The following is a 27,926-nucleotide window of genomic DNA, read 5'->3' on the forward strand; positions in this document are numbered from 1 at the left end:
TTTTGTATGACTATTTTTATCCTTTTCCCCCTTCAGCCTATATCAGTCTACAGCAAAAGCAATGTAGCATTGCCTCCAGTCGTTCCAACAAAACCTTATAAAGGTACTAATTAAAGTCCTCTCCTCTGACAGAGAGAGGTCTGCATTCAGGTTGGCTAAAAGTCAGCTCTGGGTTTCGGGAAGACAGGAAAGGTTGGCTTCAGCTCATTAAACCACATTCTTTCTATTAAACTTAAACCTCTCCACAATAGGAAAGTTATAGGCTACTTTTTTAAGGTGATTTCCCATCTCAAACGCCTGTAGGCCAGTAGCCTGAACGTAGACGTTCAACTACAAGGTGTTTTAATATAGGCTAAAAGACAAACACAGCATAGCCTACTGTCTAAATTAAAACACAGTCTGTAGTAGGTAGCTTGACACCCTGTCGCATAGTTGATGCCGGACCCGGTAGACTCCATAATGCCATTCGATCAGTTCCTTATCAGTTCCCTGCGGATTTCCTCCTGATAAACTGACGTTAAAATTCAACCTACCCAACATATATTTTCCCCTGCCTGATTACGACAGTGAAAGCACGCGAGTCAGTGACTCGTGCCTCCACCTCCTCCTCCTCCTTATAGCTCCCATGCATTGCGTTTTATATCCCGATGAAGGCGATGCAAATCATTAATAAAAGAACACAACTTACCCTTAAAACAACCAGCTCAGACGTTGCCAGGCGAGGTAAATCCTATTCCAAAAGGAGCTCCCAATCACTGAGATGTGGCTGTCAGCCTGTCACATCATCCTAGACATGAAGCAATGGGATATAATTTGCTTCTAAACCAAACCGCAGATCAGATGTACAAATCCACCAGATTAAACATAAAAAATAAAAACCTATTGATTTACTGTGGAATAAGTGAGTGGGACGGCGCGGACATTCCAGGATATTCAGTGATTGTAAATATAAATGCCGGTCCGGTCTTCTTCTTGCCTCCACCTCCTATGGACAGAGCATTCCCGGCGCACTCCATGGAGCCTCGCCGCACCGGGGCAAGTTTTCCTCCTGCCTGCCGGTTCGGTTGTAGCCTTAATTCAGTTCCACTGGAAAGCCCGAGCCCCGCCCTGCACGGGAGACGTTCGAGCGACACGAGAGTCACTCAAACTCCAGCAGCCAATCGGTGCTGGTGGGGGGCGGCGTTGCAGCCCGGTCAATCAGTGTGACTAAGCAATAATATCTAAATTAGATATTATTGCTTAGATAATCTAATCTTTAAAACTTTTAAATGTAATGGACCCCCCGGGCCCCGGGTGGGGGCAGCCCGGGTCCATTTGGTTCCTAACCGATATATATTAATCATTTTCATTTTCAGCCAGGGGCGTCAATTGGGTATGGCAGGGGTATGCAGCTGCCATACCCTGGGTCCAGGGGGGAAAATAAAAGTTACTTTTAAATAATAAATCCATTAATGTCTCTTCGTCTATCTGTTCTGGTTATTATGTTGTTAAATTACAGTAAAATAACTACAAATGCAAAATGGTCACTTTAACAAGATATTATAATTAAATTCTCCACATTTGTATTCTCCCCATCTTGACAAAATGGTATATTCCCAGGTTCCGCAGGTCAGCTACAGGTGTTAATTGTGGCGCGTTTACTAACATGCCAAGTTTAGCTGCACTTGAACAACCATTCCGGCTGCCATATCCAGCCGTAGAAACCATATAACAGAGGGAAAAATAAAATGTACTTAAAATAAATGTATCATGCCTGTCGCTAAGGTATGGCAACATGACTGGTGTCTTGCACGTGCGCGAAGGTGAACTGACGCCACTGTTTTCAGACCCCAATGTGCCTGCTGCTTTGTCACCATCAGAACGCAGCATTATAGAAAGTTACTCTATTAATTCAATTTATGCAGTTCATAGACATACTTTAGTTTTTGTTTCGATTCATAACTTCTTAGATAGCTGTATAAACCATTTTGTCGTCTTCCTAAGCCAATAATTTGATGGCTGCCTCCATGAATTCAAGGCTTCGTGAAATTATTTTGTGTTTGTTTGAACTACTCCTTTAAGGCTTTCATGACATTTCATATAGGCCTAGCACATAAATGAGCATTCTACACATTGCAACTTGGAGTAAGGCAAATTCGGGATATCAAAATGAATGTACCAATTAATTGCAATGCCATGCTTAATACAAAATAAACTAGATACTTTTCTTTCTTTTTTTCCTTACATTTTTATCCCACAGTTTTGTAACCCATTTTTCACCTGGTGTCAATTATCTAGTAATCTTGGGAGCTATACTCCCTCTGCTAACCTGCCTGGGGAGACAACGGACTGACCTCATGCTTCCTTCTATGCATGAGGAGTCCAAGTTGCTTCAATAAACAATAAACTAGATACTAAAGATTAGCTATTGAGACTCTTAAACTTGAGTCAGTGGTCTTAAGGACCCCTGATAGAGCTAAATCTATGTTTTCAAAATATAATTTATGGCTGATAAACTAATATAGATAGTAACAATTCATAAATTCAACAGCGAGTGGATCACCATTGTTGTACTGGTACCTTAGAGATGCTGACAGGAAGCCAAATAGATCATGTTTACAATCTGTGGCATATTTTTACCTCATTGTAGCCAAGATTCCTCCCATGCTTCCACTGAGGGATTTTCCAGCCATGTCAAATGACTCATATACACAGTAGATTCTTCTGTATTAATTTTACCCTGAGAGTACAGATTTAATAAGGGTCTATTTGTAGTGTCTCCGGATAAATGAACACAGACAATTTGGTGTACGGACCGTGTACTGTGTAACTTGTTCTCTGTGGGAACTCGTTTTTTTGTATTGCCTGCATTTGTACAACACCACACCAGACAGTTTTTAATAATTTAGGCCTAGAATTATTGAATGCTTTAAGCAGTGAAAAATAGCAGATATACAAGCTCAAGCTGCGAGCTTGTAGATCTGCTATTTTTGAAAAAGTCATGAAAAAATGTGTGCAAATCTTTGAATATATGTATTTTCAAAGCGAACGTTTATAACTCAAATTTTGCTTCTGGGTGGTCCCTGGAACTAAATATTTTGAGATGAGTGTCCGTGGCCAAATAAATATAATTTTGGGGGTCCTTCACATGAAAACTGTAGTCTCTCAAGAACAGACTAACTGAGCTCCAGTTAAGCGAAAAGGACCTTTTCTTTGACGATGGCGAGCCAGATTGCTGACATAGAAACATAGGTTTTTCAAAAAACCTTAGAAGGATTCAAAAGATACTTATAGAATCGGGTCAAAATTCTAATTTTCACGGTTTTTCAAAAATAGCAGATCTACAAGCTCGTATATAAGCTTGTATATCTGCAATTTTGTAATAGTTAAAGCTTAAAATAATGATACACAATAATGTGTACCCGTTCTAAATGGGTTGTTAATTTAGACACTTGATATTAATTTGATCAAACACCACCCTCTTTTGTAAGCCCATTCAACTTTGAAAACACACACATCCCTGCGTCTGGAGACTGAAAACATTCCATTCCATCATAGTTGCAGTGAAAGTTCACATCCACCTGGGAGGATTCAAGAGAAGAGGAATAGATGTGGGGAAGAACACGGTGATGACAGGGGCCACAGGTCAGGAGATTCTCTTTAGATGTGGTTGCTGGGCACCAGAGGCCCAGGTTCCTGGACATGGTTCTGAGAGTGAAAAAGACTCCCTCAGGTCTGCTTGGATCCAACCCTCTGTTCAGGATACATCATCCTCTCTTCACAAGTGTACACTTAGAGTTTTACTCTAAACTCTGGCAGCTAGCATCTCTCTCATCCCACAACCTTAATTAGAATCGCCCCGTGTGTTTGTGTGTTTGTGTGTTTGTGTGTGTTTCCATCTGTAACTCCACGTTCAGCAGTTGTTCAATTGTCTAAAAAACATAATACAAAAATCAATAACGCATGTACCTTGCCCAACATCAACTTTATCACCTTCAAATGTGTCTCTACTTCTCATAATCCCCAAATGTTTAAAATATTTCCCCAAATTTTGGCCTGTAGGCGGCTTTGTCCTGTGATGCGATTTACATCACAAATGGGCGTCAACAAGCGTCTGTCTGCTTCACACCAAGGGGCTGTAGGCTAGTTTCATTTATTTGTTTAATTGGGAGGGAGGGTGTACACATTAACGAACAGAGCAAATCGTCGTTGTCGGGTGAAAAGCTTGTATGTCCAAAACTGTTCGTTTTGCATTATCATTTTAAAAATGACTTAAACTAGTGAAAACAGCCGATCTACAAGCACACAACGCCTCGTAACGCGAGGCGTTGTGTACTTGTAGATCTGCTGTTTTCACTACTTTTGTGCGACGGCCTTGTATGATGAAGCAGGGCTTTACTTTAGGAAAGAATGTACAAATTTGAAACTTGGAGATACGAGGTTTCTGCCCGACAGTGACGAAATACAGCACAGATAGAATGTTACGTATTCACAGGAGTTAGCAAGAATGCATTAAATATGCATTAAGAAGGTTTATATCAGGACATTTCATCCTGACATATAACAATAAAACAAGATAACGCAGAAAGTAGGACAAGTACGAGGTGAACATAGAAAACAAGTGCAATAAATGTAAAATGTAACAGTCAGTAGTCAGTTGTCCCTTAAGGGTGATTTATACCTAGTTGGACACCGTTGTCACTCACTGAAAATAGAACAATAGTACAATAACACACACCCCTGGGGGACATCGGTCAACTACTCTAAGTATATAGGGATTAAGTGGTTAAAAAAGAACTGCATGCAACGCTGCACAGCAAAAGAACACAGCACTTTAATTACAGCGTTGCCAACTGTTTTTGTTTTTGCAGTGCAGTGTTTTCTGCGTTTTCTTATAGTGATTTTCTAGGCTGAACCTTCCAAAAGGCTTCACGAATATGCTGAATCTTTGTGAACTTTTGATGCCTATATTTTAGGATTAAAGTAATGAAAAAAGCAAGATAACCACTTAAAGACTGGGGTTGGCTCTGCAATCGAAATCCAAGACCGAGTTTCAGAGAAAAGGTTTTTAGGCAAAATCATACAGTCCCACGTAATTTAAAATAATGAATTAAGAAGATCCACTCTTTTTTGCCTCTATAACAAATCTCTTCGACGAAAATAGTCGATCTACAAGCTCAAAACGCCTTGCAATGCGACGAGTTGTGAGCTTTTAGATTGGCTATTTTCTGCAAATGTTTCCCCCAGAATAGACAATGCAACGGTTCAAGTGGTTAATGCAGTTAACGATGGCTTTCTGGTATTGCCCTGCAGTCCAATGAACCTCAGCGTCTTGGGAGGTATAACGTTTTCCAGGGCCTGAAAGGGGACTGTAAAATGGTTAATATAATACCCCATAAACAATCTCCAGCTGATGTCAAAATGTATTGAGGGTGAGAACAGGTATAGGTCATCATTCTCTGTCCAGTGTGACTCAAAGCTATCTGAGCCTGCCTGCTGACTAGGAGACAGATGGGTGGTGTCACTGTCAGAAGCTTTCCTTTGAAATATTATAACAGCTCTTCAGTAGCAGGAACACTGAACAGTCCTGGCCTCCCCCGTCCATGACTAAGAACGGTTGGGAGGAAAATGTTTTGTCGTTCTTTGTGTTGTGCTCAGTGGTTCTCAACCTGTGGGTCGGGTTCCCCCCAGGGAGGTCCCCATATGACAATGAAGTAGGGGTGTAACGATATAGTAACTGTATCGAAATATCGTTTTTAACTTAAAAAACCGAAGTATATCGAAATGAAAACAGCTAAAATCGAATCGTATCGTTTTATTTTGTATCGTATCGAATCGGCAGTGCAAAGAATCGATTGTATCGAAACTACCTGCTTGTGCATTGTATTTAACGTATTTAGCATTTTTTTTAAAGAAAAATGTAAAACGAGGGGTTTAATTACTTTTCCTTTCCATATCGTCTATCGATAAATGTGTGTAATTTCTGGGTTCATGTCAAGGTGCAGGTTTGTCAATATGCAATGTCCATATATTTACCAGTTAATCACTGTGTTTACTTATTTATATCCATAATAATACATGTTTTCCTTAAAAACCTGCACTATCCACACCTTTCACACAGATTTAATTTCTTTGCTAAATAGTTACTATATCGATTTTAAATCATTGAATTGAATCGTATCGTATCGCTATTAATGAATCAATATCGTCCATGTATCGTATCGTTAACCATGTATCGTGATATGTATCGAATCGCTATTAAAATGTATCGTTACACCCCTACAATGAAGTGTTCATTTACTCTCATATGCCCCTGTCTCCATAGACTTCCATGTAATTCATAGTGCACAGACACCCATGCCTAGATAATGCACCACGTGTGTCCACATTGCTCACAGCTTTCAAACAAAAAAATCAGAATGGAAATCCGTTCAGGCATTCATGAGATAGCAGCCATTATGTTTTCCTAAAATGTAAACAAAGATGGCTGCCATGTTTGAAAGATGGGGTTGCTATGGGGGTTAAACATGCAATTTCGCGATTGCTATCATGCCTACTACATTTTTTGGGGTAAAAAAAAAATGAAAAAAAATTTTTTTTTGATTTTTTTTTTTTTTTTTCAAAAACGGGAAATTCTCTGGATTATCGGGCCTGGCAGGGAAAGACATTGAAATAATCTCGGGACTATCGGGCCTGGCATGACTTTTAAGACCTTTTAAATACCTAAAAAAAATAAAGAAACGAAAGACCATTATTGCATCAAAAGTAATCAACAATCTATAAACTATACACTATAAAAACTGGTCTACAAGCTCTCAGCGCCTCACGTTGGGGGTGGAAGTGAAGTGTCAATTGTGTATAACTCAATCGTACACACTGCAAACATTTTGAGTGTTTATTTTACTCTGAGAAAGGACAAAGTGACCCATAATCTCTCTCAGCATGAAAAAAAAATCCCCACCCTACAAATTTGGGTTATTCAAATGCATGTTCCTAAATTAGGCAAAAGATGATATCTTTACTAGTGGAATGAGCTGTTCAGACTTCTTCATCCGTTGCATATTATACAGCCATGAAACACAGGTAAACACCAGGCGGAGACCAACCGTGGGTCCCTGATTGATATACCATGAGGTAGCAGTAATTAATGGTGAACTCTCCCATGGGGTTGGGCAAAGAGGTGGGGTGGAACCAGGGCAAAGACGGCAATTAGGGAGCAACACCAGACCTGTAAGAGCACTCAAGGTCCCCTGAAGCGCCATCAATCAGGCCCAGATAAAAGGGTTGACTGCAAGGGTGATGTTTAACCAAAAGAACACTGTCAGTCGGCTCATAAACCGCTTCCTCTTTTGTCAACCAACCAGAGAGGTGGAGGAGAAGGCGATCATTTTTCAGCTAAGAGCAGTGTGGGTATTGCTCACGCATGTGTGACATGTAGGTTATACTGAATTTATATTCAGCTCTACGACAAAGTATAAATCAGGCTCAAGTTTCCCCATCAAAGACATTCCCCCAAGGAGCCGGGTCTTATTTCTGAGCTGCGTTTTTTCTTTCTCTTCGTTTTGCTTTAACTAGCCCTTACCCGTTCAAAGATATGAGCTCCGAAATGATGTGCAGTGTGTGGATTATGGGATGTGCACTGTGCACACAATATATGAGGGATGGAAAGTAACTTTAACTGGTGCTTGCATGCTAATATGTAGGAGCATCAATGTAAATACCCGTTCCATTTAACGGCTACAGAGATACTGTGTACCGATCTGCATGATTTTGGACAACATCTGTAACAGGGCCAGAACCCGCCTGCCCGCCTGCACACACACACTCCCCCCCCCCCCACACACACACTCCCCCCCCCCCCCCCCCCCCCGTGTGTGTGTGTGTGTGTGTGTGTGTGTGTGTGTGTGTGTGTGTGTGTGTGTGTGTGTGTGTGTGTGTGTGTGTGTGTGTGTGTGTGATTGTGCATGGCCTGAACAACAGCGCCCCTCCCTTAACATGTGTGGTCACAAAAGGTACTGTAGACTAAATAGATATAGATACACCATAAAAATGCTATTATACAGCATACGATTTGTGAAAGTGACAAACGGGCTTCACAGTTATGTCAGGTGTGTTCATATGCTGATGGTGATGCGATTTCAGATCAATTGCTCCAGCCACCGAGGAGAAACGCTGAGACAGACAGACAGACACTCAGACATCTCCAAAATTATATGTTAGATAGAAATATATCTCTGTCCTATAGCATCTCTTGTGTTGCTTGTTAGAACCATCTTTCTGACCTATAGCATCTCTAGTGTTGCTTGTTTCAATTTGCACTGCTGTCTGTTGTGTCCCAGGGCTCCCTTGGAGACCTGGAGAGTTTACATTTTAATGGGATGTACTCCTGGTTAAATAAAGGTCAAATAAAAATAAAAGCTGCTCATCTTCTACCATCATCTGAATTAGATCTCTTTTACCCAAAGTCAAATAGTTGCTGTGTCATGTGGAATATAACCACGTAACTACAAAATAATGTTTTTTTTTGTATATCTGCTATTATCAAAAATATTTGGGATTTGGGGTATAGTACATATACATATTCATAATGATAGGCCCAAAATTGGGATGCCACGTTTTAAAGTGGTTAAACGATAATGTATTTATGATATAGTACCGTACAATGATAACCTGTAGGCTTTCTTTAGATCAGCAACTGTAAAACTACTATTGCCACATACCAGAGAGTAGAGAAGAAGTCCAAGCAAGGGTCAGGGCTTTGGTTGTGGTCACACTGTGTTGAGCAGGCATCCACTCCCTTGTTGTAATAAGACCAGTAGAAGGCTGCAGGCAGCAGTGCCTGAATAGGAGAATCACAGGTGTGAGCTGTAGGGCATTCACCAAATATTCGAATATTCGAATATCACAGTCACTATTCGACGTTGTTCACAGAAGTCGAATATTCGCTTATTTTGATTTCTTTATTGTTTTCTCTTTAAAAACATATCTAGTTTATAAAGCTTGGCTAGATAGGAAGTCATAAGAATGAGTTGTCAATGCCCCTGATGGATGAATTTCTTAATGCTCTATACCAGGACTTCTCAAACCTTTTTAGGCCGTGACCCCCAAAATAAACATATTTTAACTGGGGACGCCCACCCTGACAAGCACTTGGAATTGTAGGTATTATATTTAATGTGACTCTGTTCCGCAGAGAAATATTGTGAAAATAGCAGATCTACATGCTCACAACGCCTCACGTTGCTTAATATTTGACAATTTGGCCAGTCCTGTCGAATATTCGACTATTCGAGTACTTTGAGGTCAAATAATTCGAATACTAAAAATCACTATTCGTGAATGCCCTAGTGTGAGCTGAAACGTGGTGGACAAGTCTTATCAGCCTCTTGATCATGAACCAACGTGGCCAGTTGGTTGTTTCAAAAACAAATCACCAGACCTTTATGATCGTACAAGAACATAGAAAATCTGTGACTAACTTACTTCCTCATTTACGATTTCACAATTTGGAACGCTACAGGCCGTGCATTTAAATTAGCATCTTCAGTTGTTTCACTACTGCATCCTGTGTTGACTGAGTGTAATTTGAGCTTTTCTTGTCAAACATGTTTCAAAACTGTTTCTCAGAAGCATGTCTCAATCAACATTCATGATGTTGTGCAACGAATGCTGAATAGAATTGTATTAATGTTAAATACCGACCATAGGGGGAACTATTACCGGTAAATCCACGAAAGGAAAATGTATGTGAATATAAACTGTACTTATAATACTCTAGGTACAATATCTCAACTATGAACTGTATCACTGAATATTTAAGAATCTGTCCCCCCCCCCACCACCTGCTGATTATCCAGCCACCTGCAGTCTGCAGCAAACAAGAAAAGAGCAACATGAAACATTAATGATGGTCCAATTAATAATTAATGCCATCAAACATTGACGATGCAGATGAACACCTGGCTATGCCACTCACAGGACTTGAACAAAAGACTTGAACAAGAGTCCTTCTTCGCAGCAGCAACTGAAACTCTACATTATCACTTCTCTGTGTGTTATTTTGCATTCAAATAACTACAATTTGAACAAAAATATAAATATTAAATGACAGAGAACTTGAATAAAAAATGTTAGTGTGCAAAAGAACAAATGTAAAACTGACAATAAACAGATAGTTAAATAGATAATGGTTATTTACTTCTGGAGCTATAGTATGTTGTAGAGTTTATCATCTCTAGTAGATCAGCTGCTCTCTTTTATCATTGGATGACTCACAGTGTTGTGAGAATGCGGTTCAAGAGTTCAGTTCAAGATGCATTCTGTTTTTTCATCTGCACACCACAGATTAATCTCAGGCATCCCTGCTAAGAGGTATACGCTTATTCCGGCTCTTGGCAGAGTTGAAAGGAATCCAGCATGCATGCAACAGTACAGCTGAGCTGTGGCTGCTCAGATTGTCAGTGGCAGTGTGTGTGCAGTCACAGTGCACTATACTGAAAGTATTCTGCAAGGCCCAGATTTCACCATCACTGCTGGTAGTCTGCGAAACACAGTCAATATAGGCCCCTATTTAATTTTTAGATTTTTCCCAAAATAAATTATATATATTATACAAAAATAAAAAAGTACACACAACCACCTCACACATTCGGTCAATATCAGTCATTAGAACCAAGGTGTTTTCAATGAATGTAACATGGTTAAAATGGAGATTGACGTTACAATGGGTAGGAAGGGGTGTGTCTGGGAGTGCTCACAAAAGCCTGGGTAGAAGTTCAAATGACCCCAAACAAGTTTGAAAGTGAAATATCCCTTTAATTAGGTAAATAATATAATAGTTGTATATAAATGGCTAACCAGGGACAGGGGTTGCAAATTAGCCTAGACCCTACAAATACATATATTGATACATTTTTCTTTCTTTTTTAAAGGAGCCTGCTGCCTACAACCTTTTCAATGACCCTCTTCTGGAATGTAAAAGGCTTCCTTGAAGATGCTACAGAGAAGCTTGCAGATAACCCAGGGACATTGCTGCAGCGCATTTCTATTTTTATATAGGAACAAATCTTCTGATGACATAAGCATAAACCATGGCGAGTCGACAAGAGGTCCTTTGGGAACCAAGGTCTGTCAACAGAGCCACATAAGTTACAGTCAGCTTGAAATTGCATTTCATATTTTGAACAGGAGTCCTATACTGAGTTAAACCATTTGAAGTCATTCCCATTAAAACCTGGAAAGCATCTGCGTCATCTTAGATTTTTGCATTGGCTATTCAAAAATAGCAGATCTACAATCTCACAGTGTGTCACTTTGTGGCCCGCTGTGAACTTGTAGGCCTACATCTGCTATTTCTAGGGCACGGGGCACCCCTATAAATATTTTTTTTTTATCCGAGGCACCCCTACATTATTGCGACCGTAGGTCGCATTTACTACCAAAACCTCCCCGGGCTGTCTGTCTGTCTGTGAGTCCGTCACACTTTTGCCCTGCTCATATCTCCACAACCGTTGCCTCCATCCATGCCAAATTTTGCACACACACTCCTTGACTGCCAAACTACAACCTCCAAGGACCCCCGGAGCCCCAGGGACCCCCAGGTCCCTGGGGGACCCCCAGATGTAAAAAATGACCAAATGTGCTCACACGTCACACTTTTTCCCTGCTTATATCTCCGCACCCGTTGACCCGATCCATGCCAGATTTTACACACACACTCCTTGCCTGCCAAACTACAACCTCCAAGGACCCCCGGAGCCCCAGGGACCCCCATGTCCCTGGGGGACCCCCAGATGTAAAAAATGACCAAATGTGCAAAAATGACCAAATGACCACCCCAACGGGGCTGCTCACGGGGAATTCCCGGGGACCACCGACTCCTGGTGCTCCAGAACGGATGCAAAAGTGGTGGCGCCCCCAGTGGAGGACCCCCTGCCACTGCAGCGCACATAAAATGCCGTACCTCGGGCTAGGAGCGTCCGGGAGAGCCGGGGCCGGTACCTATTCGTCCGCCAAGGCAACGCGGAGACCCCACCCCTCATTTCTCACATGGCCCTATTCTAGCGCCACCTTCAGGCCCATTTTTAAAACGCATTTTTGGACACTGCTCCTACAGTTTTTGCCCTAAAATCACGAATATCACTACACAGCATGTCTACACTCATGTCACCAGTAAGACTCCCTAATCGGGAGATAAGCGACCGTTGGTCGCTTATCTCCACAAATATCACAACCTCCACCTCTCACGTCATACGGGTAGCCATAGTTACACCTGGAATGTTGAATCTCCATATATGGAGATAACCTACGCATCACACAAAGTCTGACCTCACCAGCCCATACTTGGGCATGGACGACTTATATCTCCATATACGGAGATGGCCATATATGGAGATACGATGACATCACAGAGTCCACAGCTGATGATGTGGCGTGATGTCATACAATACACAAACAAGCCCTATATAAAGGGGCAATTCTCACCAGGGAAGAGAGCATTGCCTGGAATGTTGAATCTCCATATATGGAGATAACCTACGCATCACACAAAGTCTGACCTCACCAGCCCATACTTGGGCATGGACGACTTATATCTCCATATACGGAGATGGCCATATATGGAGATACGATGACATCACAGAGTCCACAGCTGATGATGTGGCGTGATGTCATACAATAAACAAACAAACCCTATATACTGATGCGATACGATGACATCACAGAGTCCACAGCTGATGATGTGGCGTGATGTCATACAATAAACAAACAAGCCCTATATACTGATGCGGAGATATGAGCAGGGCAAAGGTGTGACGTGTGACGTGTGACCGACCGACGGACGGACGGCCGGTGGAGGTTTTCATAGTAAACTGCTCCCTGACGGTCGCAATCAACATGGATCAGGAAGATTTGGGCAAAACAAATTTTTGCCCTATTTGTGGAGATAAGCCACCTACGGTCGCTTATCTCCCGATTAGGGAGTCTTACTGGTTATATTCCTAATTTTCACACCTTATATTTATAGCATATTTTTGCGATTACGCTGCAAGAAAAGCAAGATAATAGTAATTTTGATTAGAACTGTCTGAAAATAACTTTGTTCTAGTTTAAAATGATACTAAATATATTTTTAAGTGTCCAAATAAATTTCAAATATTATCAAATTATCTCACGGCACCCTGGACTGCTGTCGCGGCACCCCAGGGTGCCCCTTCACCCACTTTGAAAACCCCTGTTCTAGAGTATAGGCTTATATAGCGCAAAATAATTGAATAATAATAACAGATCTCCTCTGGGGGGTCCTTGGCAGAAAACATTTTCAGATGGGGGTCCGCGGCACGAAAAGATTTGAGAATTACCAATTAAGATTTGCAGAATGGTTAAGGTGAAACCGAAATCTAAATAGAGATCTTTGAATCAGTCATCATGTTATAGCTTTCTCATGTTGTATGTATGGTCATGTCATACACTGTTATACTTCCAGAATGGCACATGGGCCAAATCTGCCTGGGGCCAAACTGGCGCCGTTCACTTCCTGGGCACGGGCAAGCACGAGAACACAAAGCACTATTTATATCCTCATAGAGTGGGCTGTTTTTCTAATGAGACTAAGAAGATAAGACATGACCAGGAACCAGGAAAAGGCAAATGCTTGGGGGTTGTAGTCTTGCTCAACTCTGTCCTCATACAGTAAGCCTAATCATCAAACACCCTGTATGTAATGTATGGCACAGGGACGTGCTGGCCATCGGGAAAAGCGGGACAACTCCCGAACGGCCAGTTCATTCCCGGCCGGTCCAGGCCGGCCATTAGGAAAAAATTAAAAATAAAATGTCAGCCGTCGTTCCATTTTGGGGGCTGGGCGGCCAACAAAGTAAATCGTCACTGTCGGGCAGAAACCTTGTATCTCCAAGTTTCAACAGCAGATCTACAAGCAAACAACGCCTCGCGATGCGAGGCGTTGTGTGCTTGTAGATCGGCTGTTTACACTAGTTTAAATCATTTTTAAAATGATAAATAAAAAACAAACGGTTTTGGAAATACAAGGTTTCCACCCGACAACGACGAAATATAACTCATGTACAGTAATTGGCCCACTGGCTTGTCACTTGTCATGATCTGAAATGGCAAATCTTTGAGTAGCAGCGCAATGAGGGCCTCTACAACTCTTTTTCCCGGGCTGAATCAAGGGCCCAGCACGTCCCTGTCATGCAGTCCCTTTAACCATGGTGTCCATATTTTGTCACTCTAGACAGAGTCTAGTCTAGGCGAAAGATTAACACACAAAAAGGAAAGGGGCTTAACTGGCTCGTCTGGCTTTCCTCCTCATTCTCTTGGCCTGGCTGTAGGATTTGGGGTTGGCAGCAGGTAACTTCAAGTTTAAGCTGGGATTTCCAGGGTTAATTATGAGTGGTTCACTTCAATTCTTAACAGTTCTTACCCTATGGTTCTTTTATTCTGCACCTAACCTATATCCTGCCTCTATGGATTTATGATAACCATAAACCAACCAATATTGTACTTTATTGGTGAAAACAAAACAAAAACAAACATGTGTAATAAAAAACAAATTGTAATTCGCAGAATTAATTTGGCACAGATGGATAAGTCAGCATTTGATCACTGAGCATGCCATGCGATGCATCAGCCTCCCTCCATCATATCATAGCTCGATCAGCTCATCAAACTGCAGAGACTGGATCATTGAAAAATGGCACGCGGTCCCTTTAAGACGTGGAAAACAAAGATTTACTTCCTGTATTTACGCAAGTATTTACGTCTCGAAAGCTAGTGTGTTTCATGTGTTTACTACGGTCTGGTTTACTACCATTGAGCTTGATTATTATTATATAGCAGACACAGACACCGTTTCTGTTATATCTGCAATTTGTTACGATTTGTAACCTTTTTTATTGTACATTTTACAATGATTCTGACGTGCATTGTCCAGTAGCCTTCTACAGTAACAGTAGATTATAATTACCCATAACACGCAACGGTTTAGTTGATATTCTTCGTATGGACTTACTCTAGAAAGATCTTTATGTTATAATAAATAGGTTAATTTTCTCAGACTCATGTTCCCATTTTATTTTGATTTGACAAAATAAGTATTGCAATGCCATATGACCATACATGTTTTACTTAGTTCAGTGTCTGTCGTGTGTGAACCAGTATAAAGTGTTAAGATATGGCAGGACGTAAAAGGAAGATCATCGACTCTGGAGCAATTACAATCAACCACAAAACCACAACATGCACGAACAGTCCTGAAACCCAGGGACCAGCAGCCTCTGGTATTTGCAGCCCTGACGAGGTGGCTCATAGCCCTTATTTCAAGAAGGATCAAGTGCACAGACTCAGAGAAGAGTTTTTCAACCAACCTTGCACCACTCTGGCTAAAGCATTTCTTGGCAAGGTATCAACCATCAGTCAATATCATTTCAAAATTCCATACCACTTTTGTCTCTGATGTGTCAAGAACAGAGGGACAGCCTTACCTTGTCTGAAAGCTTTTTCCACTTTTTTCATGCCATGTTCAGCAAGTAGCCTACACTTGTTTTATTAACTTAGTTAACTCGTTTAAGATTAATTTAGTGACCTTCCTCAGATGCTCATGGTAACTTTCCAGGGGGCCTAAATGAACCACATCCAAAAGGTAGTCTAATTCAAGGGTCTTCAACAGGGGTTCTGGGACCCCTAGGGGGTCCTCAAAGTTACTACAGGGGGTCCTCCAAATCTTTGTGTGGTAGAAACCTTTTTTTATGCCTTTTTTATATGAACCACTTGAACCCTAGCGTCTTCTGAGAACTTCAGCCAAAAATAGCAGATCTACGCTGCTAGGCATCTACTGCGAGGCGTTGTGAGCTTGTAGATCGGCTATTTTCGGCAAAGAGGTTTGGTGTAGAGGGGAAAAAGAGCAGAGAGAAAGGTCAAGTTTATTAGATATTGACGGTTCAAGTGGTTAAATATCTGAAAACACACATTCACATGAATCCAAAATACACTGATTGTGCCGTCAAACGATTTAACAATATGGGATCTATGAAAAGGTTGTGGGAGACTGGGGGTCCCTGCTTCATCTCTCTCTCAACTAAGGGGTCCTTGGCCTGAACAAGGTGAAGACCCCTGGGTTAATCTTTCATGCACCAAGAGCGCAATACATTTCATCCAGTACAGCTGTCTCCATGTAACTGTTCCAATCAGGGGCGTCACACCAAATTCTGGGCCCTGGGTACAAGGATTCACTGCGGGCCCCCCATGAATGTTAACTATTGAAAAATAGCAGATATACAAGCTCACAGCGCGGCACCGAGTGCCGCGCTGGAAGCTTGTATATCTGCTATTTTTGAAAAATCGTGAAAATGTGTGCAAGAAACCTATGTCAAGGACCCCCAAGATGATATGTATTTGGCCACGGATCCCGATCTCAAAATATTTAGTTCCAGGGACCCCCAGAAGCAAAATTTGAGTTAAGACATGTTCGCTTAAAAAATACATATATTCAAAGATTTTCACAACTTTTCAAAAATAGCAGATCTACAAGCTCGCAGTGAGCTTGTATATCTGCTATTTTTCAATAGACAAAGTTATTAGGGCCCCTCCACCTTGGGCCCCAGTAACTCAGTCCCACTTTCCTACCCCTTGTGACGCCCCTGGTTCCAATGTCACTATGGACCATAACACCTGAAATGTAACCATGATGACTCTGCTATAGGTGCTGGTCCGCCAGTGTTCAGATGGTACAGAGCTACGCGCAAGAATAGTGGAAACAGAGGCCTACCTTGGAGGAGAGGACAAAGCTTCTCACTCCGCTGGGGGCAAACGCACTGAGAGAAACACTGCAATGTTCATGAAGCCAGGCACAATCTATGTGTACCCAATCTACGGCATCTACCTCTGCATGAACGTATCCAGCCAAGGTAAAACACTCGACATCAACATTCAGTGTGGTGTGCACTGTGCAATGCTCAGGGTTCCCACACATCTTTACCAATTCATTTCCAAAACTTTTCCAGAATATTTAACACGATTTCCCGGACTATATAACAATAATTCAGCTCAATAACAAGTCGCTTACTCATATGCACAATGCCCAAAGACAGGTAGTGTATGGCAGTGGTTCTCAACCTTTTCAGGCCGTGACCCCCGAAATAATCATAGCCGTAGTCTATTTGAACTGGGGACACCGGCACCCTGAGGAGCACTTAGAGTTGAGGAATTTTGTATAACATGGTTTTATTGTGAAAATAGCCGATCTACGTTGCGAGGCGTTGTGAGCATGTAGATCGGCTATTTTCACAATTTCTGCCTCTAATATTTGACAATTTGGCCAATGTTTAATTTGTCTTTTCAGAGGTATTAACAAAATCAATAATCAAAGACAATGCGTAGCTATTTTTTTTTACCTTCCAGGACCCTTGATCAATTACAAAACCTTTCCAGTACTGGAAAAATATTTTTCTAATTTCAAAATATTTCCAGGAATTTCATGACCGGGGGAACCCTGAATGCTGAGCAGCTATATTTCCACTGAAAATAGGGTACAGTTCAGTAGATACTATAGCAGTTCTTCCCATGTTAGGCATACTCTGGCAAGTTTGTTAAAACAAACTCCACACCCCCCGTTTCATGTTGATGAGATCATAAGAAAAAAGGATTGTTGCACTGTCACATTAAAGGCATTGCAGGTTTTAATATGCTTTCCTCTCTTAAGCGTTTGTCATTAATTACTATAAACCATTGTAGGTTCTTTTTTTTTGTATCCTTGTGTAGAAAGGGCAAAAGGAAGTAGACTGACTGGAGCCTTGGTGACTAACGCATATTGTTGATGTCGGGAAGAAACCTCATATCTCCATATTTTAACTTTTTTGTTTTTTTGGGGGGGAGGGAAATTAATGCCATGCTTTGTCACACTATACTGACACACAAAGTAGCAAAAATAGCAGATTCACAAGCTCAAAACAACCCTTTTTTTAAGTATCTATTCTTGCTATTTTATAACTTGAATCCTGAGAAGTGACAGTTTTGAACATAACAGTACAAGGTTTCCACCAGACAGCGACGACCATATTGTGTGCTGTCATGGTTGGTCACCACATCACCCTAGTCCAGTCAGTGGTTCTCAACCTGTGGGTCGGGACCCCCAGGGGGGACCCCAAATTATTTTGGGGGGTTCCCAGATGATTAACTTAATGTGCAACGTTGTTTTCTCACTCAACAGTAAACAAACCGACATAAAGTTTCAGTGTATAGAGGGTATCTGCACATTTCTAAAGTGACAATTTAAGGACCTTTTAATACCTCTAAAATGACAAATTAAACATTGGCCAAATTGTCAAATATTAGAGGCATAAATTGTGAAAATAGCCGATCTGCATGCTCACAACGCCTCGCGTTGTGAGGCGTTGTGAGCATGCAGATCTGCTATTTTCACAATAGAACCGTTTTATACAAAATGTATATGCCTCAACTCATAACAGTACAAGGTTTCCACCAGACAGCTAGATAGATAAATACCTTTATTATCCCAAGGGGGAAATTCAGTTGTCCCGTTGTAGCACAGCAGTATACAGTTATTTACAAAGTTACAGAGAAGTAGGAGAAGATAGATAAGAGTAAAAAACAAGAGCAGTACAGTACCAATAAAGAGAAGGTGCATCAATAGAGGGGGCAAATTAAATATAAGTATAAATACATAAAGTGTCTTACAAAAAAGAGACCAAAGCAGTCAATGCTAGTTAGTGCAACAAGCGACGACCATATTGTGTGCTGTCTCCCCAGGGGAAGGTGCTGCTGTGCTTCTGCGCGCTCTGGAGCCCCTGCAGGGTCAGCATCTCATGAGGCAGCTGCGGGCAGCCAAGCGCAGAGAGGGAGCGAGGCAGCTGAAGGACAAGGAGCTTTGCAACGGACCCTCCAAACTGTGCCAGGCTCTGGACGTACCCCGTAGCTTTGACCGTCGAGACCTAGCCTCAGACCCAGAGGTGTGGCTGGAGGAAGGCCCCCAAACCGACCCACCAGATTCCCCAACAAGGCTGGTGTCGGCCCCTCGCATTGGAATCGAGTCCCACGGGGAGTGGGCTACCAAACCCTTGCGTTTCTACCTCCGTGGGCACCCTTGTGTTAGCGCAGTGAATAAAGACGCCGAGAGACAAATGGACTCAAATCTGGAGTATGACGCGGGACAGCAAAATTAACCTTCTTGAAATCTTTGCTGCCTCCTATTCCCTTTCATAAATCAGTCCAAAAAAATTGAAATAGACATGGTTATTGTAATAACGTGTATATAAAATGTTCCAATTAAATTAAATGTCTCAATTAAGAAAATAAATGGGAGAATGTCTTTTAAGAATTGTTTGAATCCAACAATTTTGTTTGCATACATTTAGTTCAGGTTTTTTATACCTCTTGTCATCAAGTACACACGAAAACATAAATGTGATTTTGGTAATTTGAAGAAATTGCCCAATATATTACTTAGACAGTCACATATAACATGTTGAAGTGCCAATTCTTTCAACTAGATGTTTAAAGCTGGTGTAATATGACATGAAGTTGAGTTAGACCGGAGCATTTTCGACTCGCTAGTGCTGTTTTGTTTAAGTTTTCCACCTGTGTTTTTTAATAAACATTCTTGCTGGAGAGACCCTCTTCTCACCGACTCATTGAATTCACAGATGCTCCGAGGACTCCGCTTACCTCAAAGCCAAAACGGCTCGTCTGATGTTGGGAGTCTTTCTTGCCTTTCTCCTTACCTCTGGGATTTCTGAGGGGAGCTTGCTGAGGGCCTGGTATGATCATTACAGAGCGTACCCCTCTTTTGGGTAGAAATTACATATATATTCAACCGAGACGGGGAAAATGACATTAAACACTGTTCAAGGTTTTCATAGGCGTTTCGTAGATATAAAATAATTTATTAATATAAACAAAAAACATTGGCTCTTAAGAAATACTTTGCTTCACACTGTATACACATTGCATCGTAGCCCATAGAATGATGGCACGGTCAAAAACAGCAGATTGTTGAGCTACAGTAGTTAGCTGTGACCATAACATAGTACTGTATTTAGCTCTGAAATGTTTTCTTTCAGTAGGTTACATCGTTAGAGTCGGTCACCAGTGGTTTTCAACTTTTTCAGGCTGCGACCAAAACAATCATATTTGAACTGGGGACCCCCCCCACACACACCCTGACAAGCACTTGGAAATTAAGGAGTTAAGGCATTGCATTTGGTTTGACTCTGTTCCACAGATAAATATTGTGAAAACGCCATTGTGAATTGAAACGTAAAATGGTATTTTTCCCCCTTTCCTTTTCATACTTTTTTGTTTGTTGAAGTATTAAAAAGGTCTGAAAAGTCCTTAAATTGTGACTTCATTGTCATCTGGGGACCAACCTGAACCCACAGGTTGAGAACCACTCCCAGTCCCAGGTGACTGGGAGAGAGAAGATGGGCTCTTCATGGTTGGTCACCACAACACCCTAGTCCAGTGGTTCTCAACCTGTGGGTCGGGACCCCAAAGTATTTTGGGGGGTCCCCAGATGATTAACTTAATGTGCAACGTTGTTTTCTCACTCAACAGTAAACAAACCAACATAAAAGTTTCAGTGTATAGAGGGTATCTGCACATTTCTAAAGTGACAATTTAAGGACCTTTTAATACCTCTGAAATGACAAATTAAACATTGGCCAAATTGTCAAATATTAGAGGCATAAATTGTTGTGAGCAAGCAGATCTGCTATTTTCACAATAGAACCGTTTTATACAAAATATAATGCCTCAACTCCTAGTGCTCGTCAGGGTAGGGGGGTCCCCAGTTCAAATATGGTTATTTTGGGAAGAGAGAGAAACCAGGTGCTCGTCAGAGGATATAATAGTAAAACCGAGTATAATGGTGCTCTTGGATCGACAGGATTAAGTCATCAAAAAAGAAAAAAGTGATCCAGGCATCATCAGGGCGTGTAGTACTGACTACACGCCCTGATGTTGACCAGTTCATGGTCGAAACATGTCGGTTTTTAACACAATGAAATAAAGCTGTTCCTCCTTTTTAAACCTGATTGCCTGGATCACTTTTTTCTTTTTTTTAATGGTTATTTTGGGGGTCGCGGCAGGAAAAGGTTGAGAACCACTACCCTACTCCCTAGTCCATCGGTGACTGGAAGAGAGAGATGATGGGGTCTTCATGGTTGGTCACCACGAGTACATAGCGGAACTTATCAAACAGCGTCTTGAGCTGAGACCGCCTCATGTTCTCGTTGTACATAATCTCTTCCAGGTGGTGGTGTCCTCGGAAGTAATGCAGCAGTCTGGGAACAGTCAACATAAGAACAACAAGATTGGAACAGGCGTTTTTCACTGAATCATTAACTCCTTAAATCTACCATAATACTGGACTTTTAAGACGCTTATCACTTTATAATTACTGAACGCTGAAGCATTGTTTTTTAATACTGTTAAAGGAGGAGAAACGGTTTGTTTTCCCAAAGCAAAAAAAAACGAAAAACTAAAACGATTTTGTCAACATGTTAATTTAGGACTAGGCAATAAGGACACAATATCTTTGACCATATTTCTGAAAACAACAAACTAAAAGATACAGTACACGCAGGTTAGTTATAGATTGGCTATTTTAAAACAAGGAAATTACAAGTCTTGTGTCATATCACAATACTATGACATCCAAACCCGAGGTGATATCTAGTCTCTAGAGCAGGGGTTTTCAAAGTGGGTGACGGGGCACCCTGGGGTGCCGTGACGGCAGTCCAGGGGTGCCGCGAGGTCATTTGATAATATTTGGAATTTATTTGGACACTTGAAAAAATATTTAGTATAATTTTAAACTTGAAGTACAACGTTATTAGTTCTAACCCAATCTGGGAACCCATCGTCAAAGAAGAAAGGGCGACACCTATCGGTCTGTCTCTCTTCCTTTGAGTAGCGTAGCGTTCTCTGAGGCTGTCTCGAGAGATTAGTTCTAACCAAAATGGCTGTTATCTCAACGTTTTCCTCGCAACATAATCACTAAAATATCGTCACTGTCGGGCAGAAACCTTGTATCTCCATGTTTCAAATGTGTATGTCTTTTGGCAAAGCAAAGCCCTGCTTCATCATACAAGACTGTCACACAAAACTAGTGAAAACAGCAGATCTACAAGCACACAACGCCTCGCGGTACATTTTATAAATACAAAAGGTTTCCACCCGACAACGACGATATGCTATAAATATAAGGTGCTGGGAGTGAAAATTATAATGTAGGGGTGCCTCGGATTAAAAAAGTATTGATGGGGTGCCCTGAGACAAAAAAGTTTGGGAACCCCTGCTCTAGAGATCTAGATATAATATAAATATATTGCCTAGTCCTGCATCAAATCCATTGACATCTGTCGAAGGTAGACTGATTACCTGGCAAACATCCGCAGGTCCTCAGGATTCTGTGCAGCAGGGATGTTTAGGATGACCTGCCTCTCGTGCTCACTCAGGCTGGCCAGCAGGGTCTCGGTCATCCTCTTGTTGAGAGGAGAGTCTCCCCCAGGCAGGAGCTCAGCACTGGAGTTGTCCATGCTTGGACTGGTCAGAGTCATGTCATCACTGCTGGCTACATACAGACAGTGAACAGACATACTGTATGGTGAGTAGAGTACAGTAGCAGACAAGAGAGCCTGGTCAGCTCATTGACTACCACTCAGGGTATTAGAATCACTTTGCAGAGACTTGACATTCGTTTGAGATAGGTAACCCAACACATTAAAGGCTAAGCCTCTGGAAACTGTGGCTTGAAATCATTTAAAAAAATAAAAATGTGCATACTATATGTTAAACAATCTCTCAACTAGGGATGGGTATCGTCTGCGTTACTTTTAATGGTATCGATCGCATGACGTTGATACTATCGGGTATCGGTTCACGTAAAAACGAACGATACCTCGTTTCGATACTCTTGAACGCACCGCACCCCTGGCTGGTCGCATCTGTAACAGTTGGGCTACTGAGAGTTTAATGACTGCTTTAGTAGGCTACACTCGTTACTGTGGAAAATAGCCGACAATAGCCTATAATGTTTATTATTATGATGATTATCCAACGTCTATACTCTCCGGTCCGCCACACTGTGATCATCATCACCTCTGCTCTACCGCAGCAACGAGTCACCACACTTTCCATGTTGAAGTTAAACTTAAATAAAAAGTATCGAAGATGGTATCGAAAACGGTATTGTATCGATTCCCAGGTAAAAAAAAATTCAAAGGTGAACGATACCCATCCCTACTCTCAACTATCACACACAGGCAGAGCGGAGCAGAGGCTTTCGTGATTAGTTCTTGAATTGAATGAATTGCGTAGTTTTTGTAAAAAAAATATCTGTGCATAACCACAACCGATTTAAAGCAGATGTGAGGAAAGTTTTATTTTATTTCGATTTATTTTAATTTGGATTTTAACTAATACTTTTTAGATTCTTAATGTACATGAGACCCAAAATGTCATAACTCTAGTGTGGATTTTGGGTTTCCAGTGTCAATACATTTGATCGTTTATAGTTTATATATAAGTTTTTCTTTTCTTTTTCTGACAAAACTAGCTGAGTTTGATTTGAATACAGCTAAAAGTAACCTCTGGAGCAAAGCTTGATTTACAAATGAAATCCGAATGTCCAGGAATTATAAACCGTGCAATGAAGTTTAGCCCACAACATCAACGCAATTATTCAGGTAAGATTAATGACTTTGAAATGTAATTTAAAAGATAAATAAAGGCATTGTGTATGTTATATATGGCCGAAGCTTTGCACAGACAATGACATGTATAGAGGGTATGCGCATGCTTAAAGTGAATGGCAAATCGAGTGGCAAATCGAGTGGCAAAGTGAGCGGCAAAGTGAGCATAACGTTGTTTAACATTGTTTAATGCAATCAGATAGGACTTTACTTTTTGGATGTATGGGCTTTCAAGTCCAGAAAGTAGTTTTTTGGCACTCAGTAGGCGTTTCTGCTTAACTTCCTGGTACGATGATGATGTCACGCGCATACCCTCTATTGAAAGCAGAATGGTCTTTTAATATCACATTTGCACTATGATAACCTATACATTTTCTGGGGCAACCTGTCAAGATCACACGTCACACATGTCTTCTTTACACATGTCTTCTTTTTTTTCTTTTTTACTCTCAAAAAGCCCCTGCAATTTAGTGCATTTGAAACTACATTGCAGTGCACATCATGGGGTGATCACTGCTTGCCTCCTGTGAATTGTTTTATTTTGATTTTGTAGCTGAGTGAGGTCAGCACTCAGCAGACAAAGTGACGTGAGTGAGATGAAAAAACCTGGGTGAAATCTGCCAATCTCAATAGGCACTAACGGTATAACTGGAAAGGGTACGTACTTGGAGAACCAAAGCTGAGGGCGCTGGGCGTGCTGAGGCTGCGGCTGCCTACCCGTGCAGCCAGGGGGAGCTCTTCGTTGGCGCCCGGCTCCTCCTCACTGGGGGGAACCAGCAGGCACACGTAGGTGTGCAGCTGGATAAGCAGTCGTCGCTGGAGCATCCACACCACCATCTGGATCAACTGGGCCTGGACACGAGCAGAGCAGGACAGGACAGGTCATCACAGTCAAAGCAATGGGATATGACTTCTCCATATGTTCTAACACAACCCAGGTAGAAGTCTGCAAGACCTCAAATGCTATGAGGAAGACGTTGCTCTAGTACACAGTGGTTTTCAACCCTTTTCATATCAAGGTCCATTATTTATTCTGCACTAAGAGCCACGGACCAGATGTAGCCTCTCAGACCCAAAACATAGAATATCTTGTTATCATAGGATATGATTTTGTCCACAAATTAATGCTGTATTGATGTGGTACCATAGGAGAGACAACAGGCAAACATTGATCAAAATATCAATTCTTCTACATTCTCTAATTGTGTAGACTTCTTGTAAATTAAGTAATGCAGATGTTTAACAATAATTTAACTAGTGAGTGCATAATATGAAAAGGTACTGTACACTCTCAAGAGTTAAAGATCTATAAGGGTCCATTTGGTTACCAACTCCCCATTAAGCTGGGGACCACCTGGAACCCCCTCAAGGACCACTGGTGGTCCCCGGACCACTGGTTGAGAACCATTGCTCTACAGTAGTAGAGTGGCTTACAGGTCTGTAACTCTGAGAGTGTATGAATGGAACCAAATGCAACTGTACGGGTCAATTTGGTTCCAATTGTATACTCTCAGGGGCCTTTTCCACCGGCAAAGAACCAGTTCCAGAACCAGTGCCGGTTCAACTTTCTTGGAACCTTGGTTCCTTCTTGCGAACCGGCTTGCGTTTCCACCAGACTGAACCATGATTGAACCAGAGGAATTTTGTGGTTCCCGTTCGGAACCAACTTTTACGGTTCGGAACCAACTCCGGTTCTCGGTGGAAAAGCTCACCTCTGGTTCATCCCATAGGCGGGAGAAAGAACCAGAACAGGTTCTTTGCCGGTGGAAAAGGCCACTCAGAGTTGTTAGGGGTCCTTGAAATTGAAATGTTTGAGAACCACTGCTCTGGTATTTTCCCCCATACAGCCAACATTCGAAAAATGTTGGCTATTATATGCAGAGGCTGAAGCTGCTGTTCGATGTGTCATCTATAATGTATCATCTTGGCTCAAGGAGTACTGCCTAATTCAAAAGGATCGTAGACACATTAATATCAGTGCTGACAAAATGTAGTAATTAGCCTGGTAGATACTGGTAGAACTAATGGAGAACTATGGCTTATCTTGTTTGATAAGTCATGCTCTCTTGAATCCTCCTACCTCCTGCACAGGAGCCTCCAGGGGGTTTCTAAACTCCGCCAGCGAGACAGGCAGTGAGAACTTGGCCAACATAGAGGGAAGATCATGGCCGGGAAACTGCTTGGCAAACTGCTCAGCCAGGGGTGAGTACCTACACAGGGAGGGAGAGGGGGGTGCATATCGTCGTCGTCGTCGGGTGGAAACCTCCTATCTCCAAGTTTCAAATGTGTATGTTCTTTCGCAGTAAAGCCCTGCTTCATCATACAAGGCCGTCCCACAAAAGTAGTGAAAACAGCCGATCTACAAGCACACAACGCCTCGCGGTGCGAGGCGTTGTGTGCTTGTAGATCTGCTGTTTTCACTAGTTTGAATCATTTTTAAAATGACAAATGCAAAACGAACAGTTTTGGACATACAAGGTTTTCATCTGACAAAGACGATATTATGCAACAACACAGACTTGTTTCACCATTAACACATCTACTGCCTCTTAATCTGAAGGTTGCTTGGTGCCTCGGTGCCACGTCGTTTCCTCCGTCGGCCGCCGCTATTATTTTGAAGGGCCGGAAGGGGGTTGTTTTTGTTTTTTTGGATTATCACTTGACGGCAACGATTACGTCATCTAGTCACATGACAGTGTGCGACAAGAAGATGAAGATGGCTGCGCCCTGCCTTGTGCCTTGTTTACATTTAGATCTGCTGCAAAATGTCTCAAAATGGCTATTTTGTTTAAATGAAGTTTCTTTATGGGCCTCTCCATTGACTTAACATTGAGGAGCTTCACTTCGCGTGCACGCCCAACGTGCGTTGTAAACAAATCGCCGACATTACCGATGCGAGCGGGACCGGAGCGACATTAAGTAAGTAATAATATCTTTACTGTATATACAGTAAGATTCACAGTCCTCACCGTCAACGGCGCCATGGTATTAACCCTTTCAATGACGGTGAGGACTGTCAACGGCGGCGAAAAAGTTAACACATTTTGTTTCCTATCATTTTTCACGACATTTGAGCAGCAAAGTCTATACTGCAAAATTGTGTCAGAGCCCCAACCTCAATTTGTCAAAAATAAATTACACCACGCCCAAAGAATATGATTAGTAGCCAATGCCATGATTAACTGATGAGCTTTTGTAGGGCAATTTGTCACGTGGAAAGGGAAAATAATGTATTATTAGCAAACACATGCTGGTGACACCTATAGGCTATGAGGCGAAGCCACGGGTGGGCACTCTATAAGGGTCATTAGCTGTCATTCATCAGCCCTGGCAGGGCTAATGAGCCGTGGCAGAGGAGAGAACGGGAACCGCTCACAAACTCACAGGCAGATATTGGCATGAGGTGACAGCATGTAGACGTTGTTCTCACACAGCGGGTAGACAATAATGGCTTTGCCCCAGTACACCAAATGAGCAGCAATTTGGAAGATCTGAAAAGGAGACAAAATGACAAATGTGAAAACAAAACAAAAATTGTACAGCGATATCTATTATGCCACTGATGAATGAAAACATTTTAAACCTCGTGCTGCTACACATTTATCCAGAAAACCATCACAGATAACCCCTGTCTTGGAGGTCCATTGTGTATACACTGGTACTGTCTACATATTGACAAGAAAGAGACACTGGTACTGTCTACATATTGACAAGAGAGAGACAGAGCAGAAAGTGGTACAGTCAGCTGGGGCATTAAGTCCACTGTGGCCTCAGGTCATGCCATTGGTTTGAGGGGCACAAGGCCAAACTGAGGGGCAACGGTGGCCATGGCCTTCATGGCCTCCATGAAATTCCTGCCCTGGTTGTATGGCTATGTTTGTGATGTACAGTAAAGTGTAAGATGTGATTTTATTTATTTAGGTATTGTGTGTAATGTGTTTTTTAATCTAATAAAATTAAAAAGTTACAAAAAAACAAAACATCACAGATAAATGCTAAAATAGCCCACTAGACGGCAGTATGATACCACTCGTATGGTAAGCTGACAAATCATTTCTGTTACTTTTCCTTTGTCCATTTATGAATATCTCAAAGAACATTTTGAACACAGACTGAACATATCAACTAAATAATAGAGTATCAGTTCCATGATAGTTGCAATAACTTTAGCATTGCACTTTCACCATACTGCCTAATAGTATAACTACATGCTGCACTGCA

The 27,926-nt window shown here is 41.7% G+C and overlaps 3 protein-coding genes across 4 annotated transcripts in view; 1 reads left to right on the top strand and 2 right to left on the bottom strand.

The window, feature by feature from the left end:
• Nucleotides 1–920, bottom strand: part of rhbdf1a (rhomboid 5 homolog 1a) — an 85,562-nt gene extending 84,642 nt beyond the window's left edge. The window contains exon 1 of the mRNA XM_080724307.1: nt 689–920. The gene's annotated coding sequence lies outside the window, so the exon portion shown is untranslated. The remainder of the gene's footprint in view (nt 1–688) is intronic.
• Nucleotides 921–14,837: 13,917 nt separating this feature from the next.
• On the top strand, nt 14,838–19,175 carry mpg (N-methylpurine DNA glycosylase; the record flags this gene model as incomplete). The annotated part of the gene is made up of 3 exons (XM_080723312.1): nt 14,838–15,397; nt 16,697–16,901; nt 18,763–19,175. Exons 1-3 carry the CDS (start codon nt 15,170–15,172, stop codon nt 19,173–19,175), a joined length of 846 nt encoding a protein of 281 aa, XP_080579438.1. The 5' UTR covers nt 14,838–15,169.
• A 758-nt stretch (nt 19,176–19,933) lies between these two features.
• nprl3 (NPR3-like, GATOR1 complex subunit) overlaps nt 19,934–27,926 on the bottom strand; it is a 33,137-nt gene continuing 25,144 nt past the window's right edge. For both annotated transcript variants that reach the window (XM_080723994.1, XM_080723993.1), the window contains 5 exons: nt 27,090–27,196; nt 25,786–25,915; nt 24,371–24,557; nt 22,393–22,585; nt 19,934–21,293 (listed from right to left, as the gene is read on the bottom strand). In XM_080723994.1, the coding sequence (XP_080580120.1) occupies nt 21,128–21,293; nt 22,393–22,585; nt 24,371–24,557; nt 25,786–25,915; nt 27,090–27,196 (783 nt within the window). In that variant the 3' untranslated portion in view covers nt 19,934–21,127. The remainder of the gene's footprint in view (nt 21,294–22,392; nt 22,586–24,370; nt 24,558–25,785; nt 25,916–27,089; nt 27,197–27,926) is intronic.

The sequence above is a fragment of the Nannobrachium achirus genome (genome assembly GCF_963921795.1).
Source record: "Nannobrachium achirus genome assembly, chromosome: 4".
Taxonomy (NCBI): Eukaryota; Metazoa; Chordata; class Actinopteri; order Myctophiformes; family Myctophidae; genus Nannobrachium; species Nannobrachium achirus.